This window comes from Littorina saxatilis, linkage group LG12 (genome assembly GCF_037325665.1).
Source record: "Littorina saxatilis isolate snail1 linkage group LG12, US_GU_Lsax_2.0, whole genome shotgun sequence".
In the NCBI taxonomy this organism is placed as follows: domain Eukaryota; kingdom Metazoa; phylum Mollusca; class Gastropoda; order Littorinimorpha; family Littorinidae; genus Littorina; species Littorina saxatilis.
Window position 1 is genome coordinate 48,378,606 of NC_090256.1, and position 12,500 is coordinate 48,391,105.

General features: G+C 41.0%; 2 protein-coding genes across 4 annotated transcripts in view; both read right to left on the reverse strand.

Moving 5' to 3' along the window:
- LOC138982110 (fibrillin-2-like) overlaps window positions 1-1,017 on the reverse strand; it is a 23,796-nt gene extending 22,779 nt beyond the window's left edge. Inside the window, exons 1-2 of one of the 3 annotated variants that reach the window (XM_070355337.1) lie at window positions 739-1,017; window positions 250-358 (exon numbers count right to left, since the gene is read on the reverse strand). In XM_070355337.1, the coding sequence (XP_070211438.1) occupies window positions 250-313 (64 nt within the window). In that variant the 5' untranslated portion in view covers window positions 314-358; window positions 739-1,017. The remainder of the gene's footprint in view (window positions 1-249; window positions 359-738) is intronic. The other 2 variants (XM_070355335.1, XM_070355336.1) reach the window with 2 other exon arrangements.
- Window positions 1,018-5,383: 4,366 nt separating this feature from the next.
- Window positions 5,384-9,764, reverse strand: LOC138982116 (cysteine-rich motor neuron 1 protein-like). The gene is made up of 4 exons (XM_070355344.1): window positions 9,618-9,764; window positions 7,433-7,779; window positions 6,061-6,413; window positions 5,384-5,572 (listed from the first exon to the last, which is right to left on the reverse strand). The coding sequence occupies exons 2-3, from the start codon at window positions 7,716-7,718 to the stop codon at window positions 6,064-6,066; spliced, it is 636 nt and encodes a 211-aa protein (XP_070211445.1). The 5' UTR covers window positions 7,719-7,779; window positions 9,618-9,764; the 3' UTR covers window positions 5,384-5,572; window positions 6,061-6,063.
- Between the last annotated feature and the right edge of the window lie 2,736 nt (window positions 9,765-12,500).

Genomic DNA, 12,500 nt, shown 5'->3' on the forward strand with positions numbered 1-12,500 from the left:
GCTGCTCCGCCTGGCGTCTGGCATTATGGGATTAGTGCTAGGACTGGTTGGTCCGGTGTCAGAATAATGTGACTGGGTGAGACATGAAGCCTGTGCTGCGACTTCTGTCTTGTGTGTGGCGCACGTTATATGTCAAAGCAGCACCGCCCTGATATGGCCCTTCGTGGGGGATTACACGTGGGGGATTGTGCCTTTAAAGTTGATCGGACCACCAAGACAACAGCGCTTATTGTAGAAGAAATGTTTTACCTTCTGCAAATATTGTAAGCGCGGTCAAAACTGTGGTCAAGATGAGGCCTTTGAAAAACGCCATGTTTGAGCTCGTATGTTTTCGTTGATAAAGAAACCTCAGCCTCCTCTGTAAAATAAAATAAAATAAAGATAAAAATTATACTTTAAAGAACAACAGCAACAACTTCTTGTGACTAAAAGCGAACGTGAGTGTATTTATGTGCTACTATTTTGTATTTAAAATTATGCAGGCGATTTTTAAAGATGCATTTTAGATTGTACCATACGCTATCTTATTTCCATGGTGTTTTGTTGCATTTTTTCTACCCGCATTGGTTTGCCTCTTTTTACAAGCACCCAATCAAATGCTTTACAGGCATAGTCGGTCAACTACGTTGAAAAAAAGCAATAATTGCATTTTATAATACATTCTATTCACTATCTTACAAAAGTTAACTAAAGCTGATTTGCTAACAAAAAAATAAATACAAGCGAAAAAGCACTTACCACGAATGGAAATGCTCGTGTAATTATGGAATCAATAAGTGAAACCCATGAAATCAGTAGACAACACTGCACATCCGCGCATGACTACTGCGCATGACGACCACGCAGATTTTAATCACAGACGGCCACAAATTCACACAAGCACACTGAAGACCTTGCACTGAATTCCAAACTCACTCGAGCGATATAGACAATCGTTGGTAGTATTAAGTCTCGTGCAAGCCAAGTACGTCAGAGCCGTAGGAAAACAAGATAAACAACATTCAACGTTCTACGTCATACATTTGTCAATGAACAATGGAAACCCCAAACAGTAGTCACATGGGTCCTATGTGCTCCTCACGTGATCAGAAGTTGCGCGAATCTAGAATGTCCCTAGCAGAATAAGGATTCAAAATACGGCACACAAAACAAGAGCGCACCTGAGAGCTGCAGCCAACGAACGAAGAAGGACGAAGAAGCTGAAGAAGCAGAATATAGTATGGAATGATAACCATACATGGAATGGATCGAGGTGTTTCTTTTTATAAAAGTTCGCAGTGATTCTGTAAGCTCGGTTATTTACTTAAATTGACAGTTTAACACTTAACTTTACTGACTGTACAGTAGGCCGTTCCTGTTTCGTGCAGATTCGAACAAAACGCAGAACAGATGGATATCAGTCGGACCCATCCCAATATTTCACGCCTGTCTGACACACATATCACACCCGAGTTCTCTTTATTGTTCTCACACTGTCATTTTTTGAAGGATCAGCCGTCAGGCATCAGCGGGGGATATTTGACAAGGTTTCCAATAACCCTCGAGGGAAGCGTCATTGACACTCCCGTTTTTCGTCAAGCGTATGAAAATGCTTGCGTCATTAGTGTTGATTCCTTCGTATGTGTCCACACAAGAGATGGCATGATTAAAATATCATAATTTATTTAAAATGTACTTGCACGTTTGCTTGTGTGCTTTTTCTTTTAGTTTTCAATGACATTATAAATAATCATTACTTGGCAATATCCCCCCCCCCCCCCATTTTGGGACAATAACTGTGATGATTGAATAGCATTTAAGGGTAAACCGTGATTTTTTTAACCTTCTCATTTACTCTTAAATATGTAAAACTTGAAATAGCTATCGCCGGACTTGAAAGGATTCTACAAACCCATCCCCCACCACCAGCCCCTTTGACGTCCTCTTCTCCCGTAACCCCTATTCCTCCCGCCCCGTTCCATTGCTGTGTCTGCTTATATTTATTTTGATAAGATCATCGTTTCACTAAAGCACATTTGCCAGCAGTTGTAATATTGCCAGCTTCATGTTGCATTCTTTTCTGAAAAGTAAGACGTCCGCCTGTGATGTAATGAGTCATTTAGGACATACTGGTTTTTAAGTCAATAACGTGGTACGATCCGCTGATTTTTCTTACAGCCGTTTCTCAAAATCAAAGACGTCCGTTTGATATAATCTAATGTATTTTCATACTAAAATGTTTTTAGGTCAGGATTGCGTTGCAGTCCACTAATGTATCTTCTACAATCTCCTATACATTGCAGTCCACTAATGTATCTTCTACAATCTCCTATACATTGCAGTCCACTAATGTATCTTCTACAATCTCCTATACATTGCAGTCCACTAATGTATCTTCTACAATCTCCTATACATTGCAGTCCACTAATGTATCTTCTACAATCTCCTATACATTGCAGTCCACAAATGTATCTTCTACAATCTCCTATACGTTGCAGTCCACTGTTTGCAAACAAGCGACCTCTGATCTGAGTCTGTGTATGTCATAATTGACATATTAAACTATTCAGCAGTGATCGGTATCAAGAGGGCTGATGCTCTCACGATACTCTGTTGATACTCTGTTGATACCCTGTTGATACTCTGTCAATACTCTGTCGATACTCTGTTGATACTCCGTTGAACCTCTGTTAATACTCTGTGAATACTCTGTTGATACTCTGGCAATACTCTGTTGATACTCTGTTGAGCCTCTGTTGATACTCTGTCGATACTCTGTTGATACTCTGTTGAACCTCTGTTGATACTCTGTTGATACTCTGTTGAACCTCTGTTGATACTCTGCATGTCGATACTCTGTTGATACTCTGTTGAACCTCTGTTGATACTCTGTTGATACTCTGTTGATACTATGTCAATACTCTGTTGATACTCTGTCGATACTCTGTTGATACTCTGTGGATACTCTGTTGATACTCTGACGATACTCTGCTGATACTCTGTCGATACTCTGTTGATACTCTGTTGATACTCTGTTGAACCTCTGTTGATACTCTGTTAATACTCTGTTGATACTCTGTTGATACTCTGTTGAACCTCTGTTGATACTCTGTTAATACTCTGTTGATACTCTGTTGAACCTCTGTTGATCCTCTGTTGATACTCTGTTGAACCTCTGTTGATACTCTGTCGATACTATGTTGATACTCTGTCGATACTCTGTTGATACTCTATCGATACTCTGCTGATACTCTGTTGAACCTCTGTTGATACTCTGTCGATACTCTGTTGATACTCTGTCGATACTTTGTTGACACTTTGTCGATACTCTGTCGATATTCTAGCTGTTGATACTCTGTTGATACTCTGTTAATACTCTGTTGATACTCTGTTGATACTCTGTTGCAGGCATGATAGAACAAACCATTCCATTGTATCACAAGTACATTACCTACTTGTAAGATGATGTTCTTGCGATTGTACCTATATCATGCATGATGAATTACGCACCATATTTGTTTGCGTTACGAAATTGTATAGTACTGTGCATTGTGAAAAATCTCACCCATTCATTTTGTTCTACGTCAACACATTTAAAAAAGCTCATTTTCAGCATAGCAAATTTTTACCAAATTATGCTGCAAAAATCATTGACGCAGAAATAATGCGCGCTAGGTATCCCTTTTGATCGAAGTTGCAAACCAGGCTCCAACCGAGGATTTGAATATTGACAACAATGCAGACATTGATCGAGTGGCCTGCATGCCTCTCCCCCAGCTGGGAGAGAAACAAACATGAACCTACAGCAAAGATCCCGAGAATGTTAATGTCTGTGTGTGTCGGGAGGAGACGGAGAGTATAAGGGAGGGTGTGTGAGGTAAGATTAAAGGGGGTAGGTGAATTGTGCAGCTGGTGAATATGCGTGTGTGTGTGTGTCACAGTGTGTGTGTGTGTGTGTGTCTGTGTGTGTGTGTGTGTGTGTATGTGTGTGCGTGCGTATGTGTGTAAGCGAGTGTGTGTGCGTGTACGTATGTATTTGTCGTGCCGAATTCACGGTAATGCCGAGTTCGCGTAATCAGGCAACACTTTTGCCCATTTCGCGTAATCGGCAAAACGCTGCCCATTACGCGAAATCGGCAGCGTTTTGCCGAAAATGCGTAAAGGCCTCTGATACTTGTAAATGTTGCATCAGTAGCAGCCAGTCCGTTATGTTTTGTCTCACCAGAACATTGCATTAACATTGCTGTACCTCCCTATTAATATATTGTGGATTTTATGGCCTGTTTTGGTCTGTGTCGAGCATAACTCCGATAATGCACGGCAACTACAGTTTCTGCCAAAGCTTATCGATTATTGCGATATTTATCTATTCCAAAATCTAGCTGTCTAAGTGTGATGATATCCAAGGCATTTTGATAACTTAAAAACCAAAAGTGGCTGCCGATTTTGCAAAATGGACAAGTTTCAGAGGCCTTTTCGCATTTTCGGCAAACCGCTGCCGATTTCGCGTAATTCGCAGCGTTTTGCCGATTACGCGAAATGAGCAGAAATCTTGCCGATTCCGCGAATTTGGCAATTAAATTTTATTCGGCACGACATATGTATTTATATATATGTGTGTTTGTGTGTGTGTGTGTGCGCGCGTGCGTGCGTGTGTGCGTGCGCGCGCGTGTGTGTGTGTCTGTGTGTCTGTGTGTGTATATATATATATATATATATAAAACATCAGAAATTGTGAAAGAAACAATTGAAAGTCAGCAGAGACTTTCTTCCGAGATTTGTTAAAATCTCTTAGCAGAGAAAGAGAGAGAAATAAGTATTCCTTCACAGACAGCCTATTGGGAGCATCAGACCCTCCTCAAGGGGGACCGAGATTTACAGAGCAAAGTCCCTTTGTGGGGGACGTATCGCAAGGTAATCTAGTCCTGAGAAGGACCATTGTTTTTGTACCTAGACCAGACACGTATATATATATATATATATATGTATATATATGTGTGTGTGTGTGTGTGTGTGTGTGTGTGTGTGTGTGCATGTGTGTGTGTGTGTGTGTGTGTACATGCGTGTGTAAGGTAACTATCTCCCTAAAAGCTTTTTGTCCGCTTGTAATTTGCACTATCACCTTCTGCTTATGTAATAACACACACGCACACACACACATACACACACACACACACACACACACACACACTGTCACACACGCACACACACACACACACACATACACACACACACACACACAAACACACACACACACACATACAAACTATGACAAACTGTGAGCCAGTTCATTTTGTTAATCTACTAAAAGAACAAATCCACACATACAAACTATGACAAACTGTGAGCAAGTTTATTTTGTTAATCTACTAAAAGAACAAATCCACACATACAAACTATGACAAACTGTGAGCCAGTTCATTTTGTTAATCTACTAAAAGAACAAATCCAAGTTTCTTTCTGAAACGTTGATACATTACTAAAACTTGTGTTTCCTTGTCGGGAAAAGGTGCTTCAATTTTTTTCCTTCCTAGTCCGTTTGCATCGTATCCTGGCAAAAGGCGTGATCTTGAGTTGAGAAGTATGGAGGTCCCTGTGTGGAGAACAAAGAAAAGAAACATCACAAACTGATAGCAGGCGACGAAGAAAAAGTATTTTGTTGTTGTTTAGAAATGTTCTTAAATATGTAAAGATAATAAAACGCCGTTCAAAGGCCCACTCCGCCTTGTGATAATAATATGCTGCATCACTGTCTCAAGGAGTTACATGGGAAAAGTCCATCCATCCACTTAGTCACATACGAAAACAAACCAAAAAAATACCCTCACTGCTTGTTGTGGTGAGTTGGAATTGATTGATGAATTCATTTAAAAAAAAGCTTACCAGTGCCTTTTGCGAAATTGATTTTTGTTTAAACCTAGAACTGTGCACAAAAAACACCAAGGCAGTTCATTTTTGGTATGTGACCGATGGTCTTACCCCACGTTAAAGCCTGGCAAGAACTGAGAAAGTGAGGGGAACTGTTTTCACGAGGCGGAATGGACCTTGAAACCAAACAAATTACACCTTAATTATTCTCACCGGTTAAGGGCACTGCGGGCAACACTGTCCCTGTGGAGTGAAGTAGTCCGAGCACTCGGGCGCGGGACACGGTTGGCTAAAGCAATGGAAGACGTAGCCATCCACACAGATGCACGTGGTGCACGGGTCCAGCTGTAGGTCATCGCCTGGCTTCGTGCCTGCCACCACAGTGCCGTTGGTAAAGGCACAGCCTGATGGGGGCGGGGGAGGCAGGGGGATGCACATGGCCTGGGGTCCCTCACTGCCGCCCGTTGGCATCCAGAATTGAAGGCTGCACATGCAGTTCATGTTGTTCTCGGTGACGGACTGGCCATCGCTGACGAGAGCCCCGCCTGGAGTCTTGCAGTTGGGCCCTGCGTACATGATTAGAGGGTAAAGTCATGCAGTGATGGAGGTTTTTTTGGGCTTTATTTTCTTCCAAACTGACTGCTTACTTTCAAAAATCATGCCTAAAGAAGAAAAACATTTTTTTATCGAACGTATGAGTTTAAACAAAAGAAACATTTTCGATCACTTCGACCTATCAGACTTTAAGGTGGAGAATTAAGAGACAAAAAATAATAACGGGTGGTCACTTTATGTCTGAATGCTGATTCTTGTGGAGATGGCGGGAAACAAATACAAACAATCCAATACAATGTTACGTACGTTTCATAAAATTACCTTTCTTGCCTATTTTAAACTTGTTCATTTTCTTCGGCCAATTACCCAAAATGGCCATGACCGGTTCAGCACTTTTTCGAAGTTCCAGGCATTTTCAGACGTCACCTTTCACAACTTGAACACGGATCGGCAGCTGTGCCTAAATACAGCGACTTGCTTTTTCTAATTTCTTTTATCATATATAATTCAAATAGATCTGGGCGTTTCATTGACTACAAACGCCAAATGACATCCCTGTATGACCTCACAGAGAAGCCATGATTAAACTCTTGGAGTGACGCCTTGGTCAAAAACTGGTTGTCGCACTAGATTACACGAACAAATTGTCTGTACGCCAGTCATCTGAACAGAACACGATAACTCCCAATTAAGGAAAGTGTTCCGAAAGCTATGCTGTGAAATGACCTGCGACATGTGTAGTATTGTGGAACAATATTGCAATGAGAAGTTTGCATTTGACATTTGACTGATGACCTATTTTCCAACCCTTCCCTACCAAATAGTATGCTTTGTGTACGAGCAGGAATTCTCACAATAAAAGCATGACTGTGTCAGAGTCTGTTAGAGTGTAACTCTCTCTCTCTCTCTCTCTCTCTCTCTCTCTCTCTCTCTCTCTCTCTCTCTCTCTCTCTCTCTCTCTCTCTCTCTCTCTCTCTCTCTCTCTCTCTCTCTTTCTCTCTCTCTCTCCCTTGGTCCCGCTAACACTCACCGTTGGGACATGTTTCGCAGCAGACACCCGGCGTCTTGACGCTGTCGTGACACGGTGTAGGCGGGCAGGCCCCCGAAACACAGGTCATATGCGCAGTGCCTTCCTCGCAGTTACACGTCATGCAACCGTCGGAAGACTTCCCGGACTTCCCTTGCTCAATGTTCCCTTCCCCGTTCGGCATGACGCATACTTGAGGAGGTGTTGTTGGAGGCGGAATAGCGTGTGCTTGCAGCGCTGCTGCAGCTATGACGACGACTAGCGCCATTGTAGCCCGGAATGACGTCATCTTGTGTACTCGTAGGAAGGTTTGATCTTTTTTTCTCCCCCGCTCTCTTTCGTTTCTTTATCTGAAATCGGATGCAAATGGTCATATCAATGGTGATGATGATGATGATGATGATGATGATGATGATGATGATGATGATGATGATGATGATACTGCTGCTGCTGCTGCAGCTGATGATGATGCTGATGACGTTGACGATGATAATGATAATGATAATGATTCTTAACGCGTAAACCATCATGTTTACCAACACAGATCTGTCCAGGCCTGAATAGGCGACTTGCCCTATCGGCCAGCGCCGCGAAGTCGCGCGATAAATCTGCAATACCCTGCGTGGTCTTGTGAGATCTGCCTCAAACTGCGGGCATGTTTTGATAGCTCTGTGAGAGGTTGCGTTTCAGTGCAGACACTTCGCCTTGAAAATGGTGAATTTGCACTGTGCAGCAGTAGGCTGCAGCAATGTAAGCCGCAAGAATAATCCTAAAGTTCGTTCAAAGTACCCAAGCATGGCCCGTACACAAAGGAAAGGCGATCGAGTATTTTTTAACACAAGCCAGAGAGCACCAGCGCTTGTGAAGCGATGGCTGAATTCTCTTCGACGTCAAAATGACGTGCCATCCCGGTACTCCGTTGTCTGTTCAATAACTTTATCAGCTTCGGTTTCTTGTATCCTGAATATAGTATTTTTCTTTCTTTGAGGTATTTTTGCAACTTTGGTACTTGCAATCGCATGAAAATTCTGCTGTTCGGTAGCCATTGTTTAGATCAGTGAGTGTAGTGTATGGAAAGAACGATAACTCTTGAGAGCAAAAAATGTGCCCGCAGGGAAGTGAACCTTCCTTATCTTTCGCACCGGAGAGCTATCCAAGCGGGGTATTGTGCAAGTTGGCTATTAGTCTAGAATTATGACGCATAATGACGCAGGTGTTAATTTAGAAATTAATTCAGCCAAAAAGTGCCACCGTGCACATAATTCAGGGTAAGGTTTGAGTTTTTGAGTTTTTACGAGTGGAATGATGTTCTTATCTTGTTTTGAAATCCTCAAGTTGATCGATTTTGGGGATTTGCATGACGGCATACACGCGGAGGAGGGTATGTTCTTGTGAGTCAAGACTACAGTCAGTCAGTCAGTCCGCCGATCTGCAAGATGTCAGGCAGTCATTCAGTCAGTGCGTGTCAGTCAGTCTGCTCTTCTGCAAGATGGCAGTCAGTCATTCAGTCAGTGCGTGTCAGTCAGTCTGCTCTTCTGCAAGATGGCAGTCAGTCATTCAGTCAGTGCGTGTCAGTCAGTCTGCTCTTCTGCAAGATGGCAGTCAGTCATTCAGTCAGTGCGTGTCAGTCAGTCTGCTCATCTGCAAGATGGCAGTCAGTCATTCAGTCGGTGTGTGTGTCAGTCAGTCTGCTCATCTGCAAGATGGCAGTCAGTCATTCAGTCGGTGTGTGTGTCAGTCAGTCTGCTCATCTGCAAGATGGCAGTCAGTCATTCAGTCGGTGTGTGTGTCAGTCAGTCAGCTCATCTGCAAGATGGCAGTCAGTCATTCAGTAAGTGTTCGTGTCAGTCAGTCCGCCGATCAGCAAGAAGGCAGTCAGTGAGTCAGTAAGTAAGATAGTCAGCAAGTCTGTAAATAAAGGACTAACCTACCAACTAACTAAAAAAACAAAAACATAGATATATTTCTTTTAGATAAAAAAAAAACCCACCCAATTACATCAACAATAATTAAAGCAATGAATGAATACATTTAAAAAAGAATACAGGAATAAATGAATAAATAGATAGATAGATACATACACAAACAAAATCAATAAATAAAGAGATAAACACATACAAACTAAATAAAAAAATAAAAAAAGAATAGATACACAACATTTAAATGAATGGAATAAAACAACACTCACATCTTCGGCTTTGCACTTTATTCAGCTCCTGAGACAGTGTCCTCAGCCTGCGCTCACTCGGATTATTTATAGAGTTCTGTCATCGATTCTGGCGCCTGCAAACTGTCACCATCTTCTGACAACAGCTTCGTTTACCTTGTGAATGCTTGCACGTCACAGAATCGAATTATAATTGTGTGAAAAAATTCTGATCGAAGTGTGGCACAGACACAGCTTTTTACTGGGATCAAGTGAAATAAAAGATTAAATATATTGCACCAAACCACACGTGAATGAAATACTACAAGATAACATCACTGTTCATTGGCTTTATCGACGCCCATTTTTAACCGCGTGCTTCCCTTTATATAATAAATCTTCCATAGATCGTCGTTCTCCCGAACTAAATCCTTTGTATGTCATCGAGAATAGAGAGTTTAGGGTTAGGAAATGCAATGATGTCAGCGCCTTTCGGCGATTGGTCAATGCATTCCGTAGCCACTATGTCGGTCACCCTTGCAATTATCGCTACTTGATATTGCAATCCAAACTAATACGAAGTGAACGGGAGCATTGGGTCAGTTATTAATTGAACTTGCCTCGAACAGTGAGATGGCATGGTGGTTTGTCTCTAAAGCCGGTGGTCTCGATTTCAAGTCCCCTAATTGGCAAGACTTTTGTAAAACATTTTTTCTCAATTTCTCAACTTTTTTCTTATTTTCTAAAATGTATATTCTTGTATTTTTGTTGTTGTTGATTTATCCCAAAGGTTTTGAGTCGTGTATTGAACATCGAATATAGTGCGTGAGTGCCCTTGAACAGCTTTCCCAGAATCCCGTATTCTATTTTAAGTACGGGATATCCACAAGAAAAGGTCAAAGGGCATATGTATCACCGCGTGTCGACTGCTGATAATGGTTGTAAAGTACTTCTAGTATGATAGACTTCTGACCAAACCGGCCAATCCGAAAGTTCCATCTTTGCAGGTAGACGTCCTTTGTATGCTTTCTATTCTCTTGATGTAATGAAAACATATCCGTGAAAACGTCATTTTGGAGAATTGTTGTTGCGGAGTTTAACTTTCAGAAATCCAAGGAGCATTCGTTGCGTTAATCCTGTTCATCGACTTATTTGTTTTGAGAACTGGCAATCATTCCAACGCCAGCAGGCGAAACTCGTGGTAATTTAGGTACTCACATTTGTAATCTAGCAAAGAACGGAAGAGAGAACATATTAACGTCACGTGAATCCAATCATGGTGGGATTAACTGCGGGTTAGTTTGATGGATTACCGTTGAGTTAATAGATGAGTTACATGTCATACTGCGCAAAGAGCCCCCCTCCCCCTTCCGCTCTCTTTTTATATTTAGTCAAGTTTTGACTAAATATTTTAACATCGAGGGGGAATCGAAACGAGGGTCGTGGTGTATGTGTGTGTGTCTGTCTGTCTGTGTGTGTGTGTAGAGCGATTCAGACTAAACTACTGGACCGATCTTTATGAAATTTGACATGAGAGTTCCTGGGTATGAAATCCCCGAACATTTTTTTCATTTTTTTGATAAATGTCTTTGATGACGTCATATCCGGCTTTTCGTGAAAGTTGAGGCGGCACTGTCACGCCCTCATTTTTCAACCAAATTGGTTGAAATTTTGGTCAAGTAATCTTCGACAAAGCCCAGACTTCGGTATTGCATTTCAGCTTGGTGGCTTAAAAATTAATTAATGACTTTGGTCATTAAAAATCGGAAAATTGTAAAAAAAAATAAAAATTTATAAAACGATCCAAATTTACGTTCATCTTATTTTCCATCATTTTCTGATTCCAAAAACATATAAATATGTTATATTTGGATTAAAAACAAGCTCTGAAAATTAAATATATAAAAATTATTATCAAAATTAAATTGTCGAAATCAATTTAAAAACACTTTCATCTTATTCCTTGTCGGTTCCTGATTCCAAAAACATATAGATATGATATGTTTGGATTAAAAACACGCTCAGAAAGTTAAAACAAAGAGAGGTACAGAAAAGCGTGCTATCCTTCTTAGCGCAACTACTACCCCGTTCTTCTTGTCAATTTCACTGCCTTTGCCATGAGCGGTGGACTGACGATGCTACGAGTATACGGTCTTGCTGAAAAATGGCGTTGCGTTGTTTCATTCTGTGAGTTCGACAGCTACTTGACTAAATATTGTATTTTCGCCTTACGCGACTTGTTACATTTAGTCAAGTTTTGACTAAAAGTTTTAACATAGAGGGGGGAATCGAGACGAGGGTCGTGGTGTGTGTGTGTGTGTGTGTGTGTGTGTGTGTGTGTGTGTGTGTGTGTGTGTGTGTATGTGTGTGTATTTGTGTATGTGTGTGTGTGTGTGTCTGTGTGTGTGTAGAGCTATTCAGAGTAAACTACTGGACCGATCTTTATGAAATTTGACATGAGAGTTCCCGGGAATGATATCCCCGAATGCATTTTTCATTTTTTCGATAAATACTTTTGATGACGTCATATCCGGCTTTTTGTAAAAGTTGAGGCGGCACTGTCACACCCTCATTTTTCAATCAAATTGATTGAAATTTTGGCAAAGCAATCTTCGACGAAGGCCGGGGTTTGGTATTGCATTTCAGCTTGGTGGCTTAAAAACTAATGAGTGAGTTTGGTCATTAAAAATCGGAAACTTGTAATTAAAATTATTTTTTTATTAAACGATCCAAAAACAATTTCATCTTATTCTTCGTCATTTTTTGATTCCAAAAACATATACATATGTTATATTTGGATTAAAAACAATCTCTGAAAATTAAAAATATAAAAATTATGATCAAAATTAAATTTTCGAAATCAATTTAAAAACACTTTCATCTTATTCCTTGTCGGTTCCTGATTCCAAAAACATATAGATATGA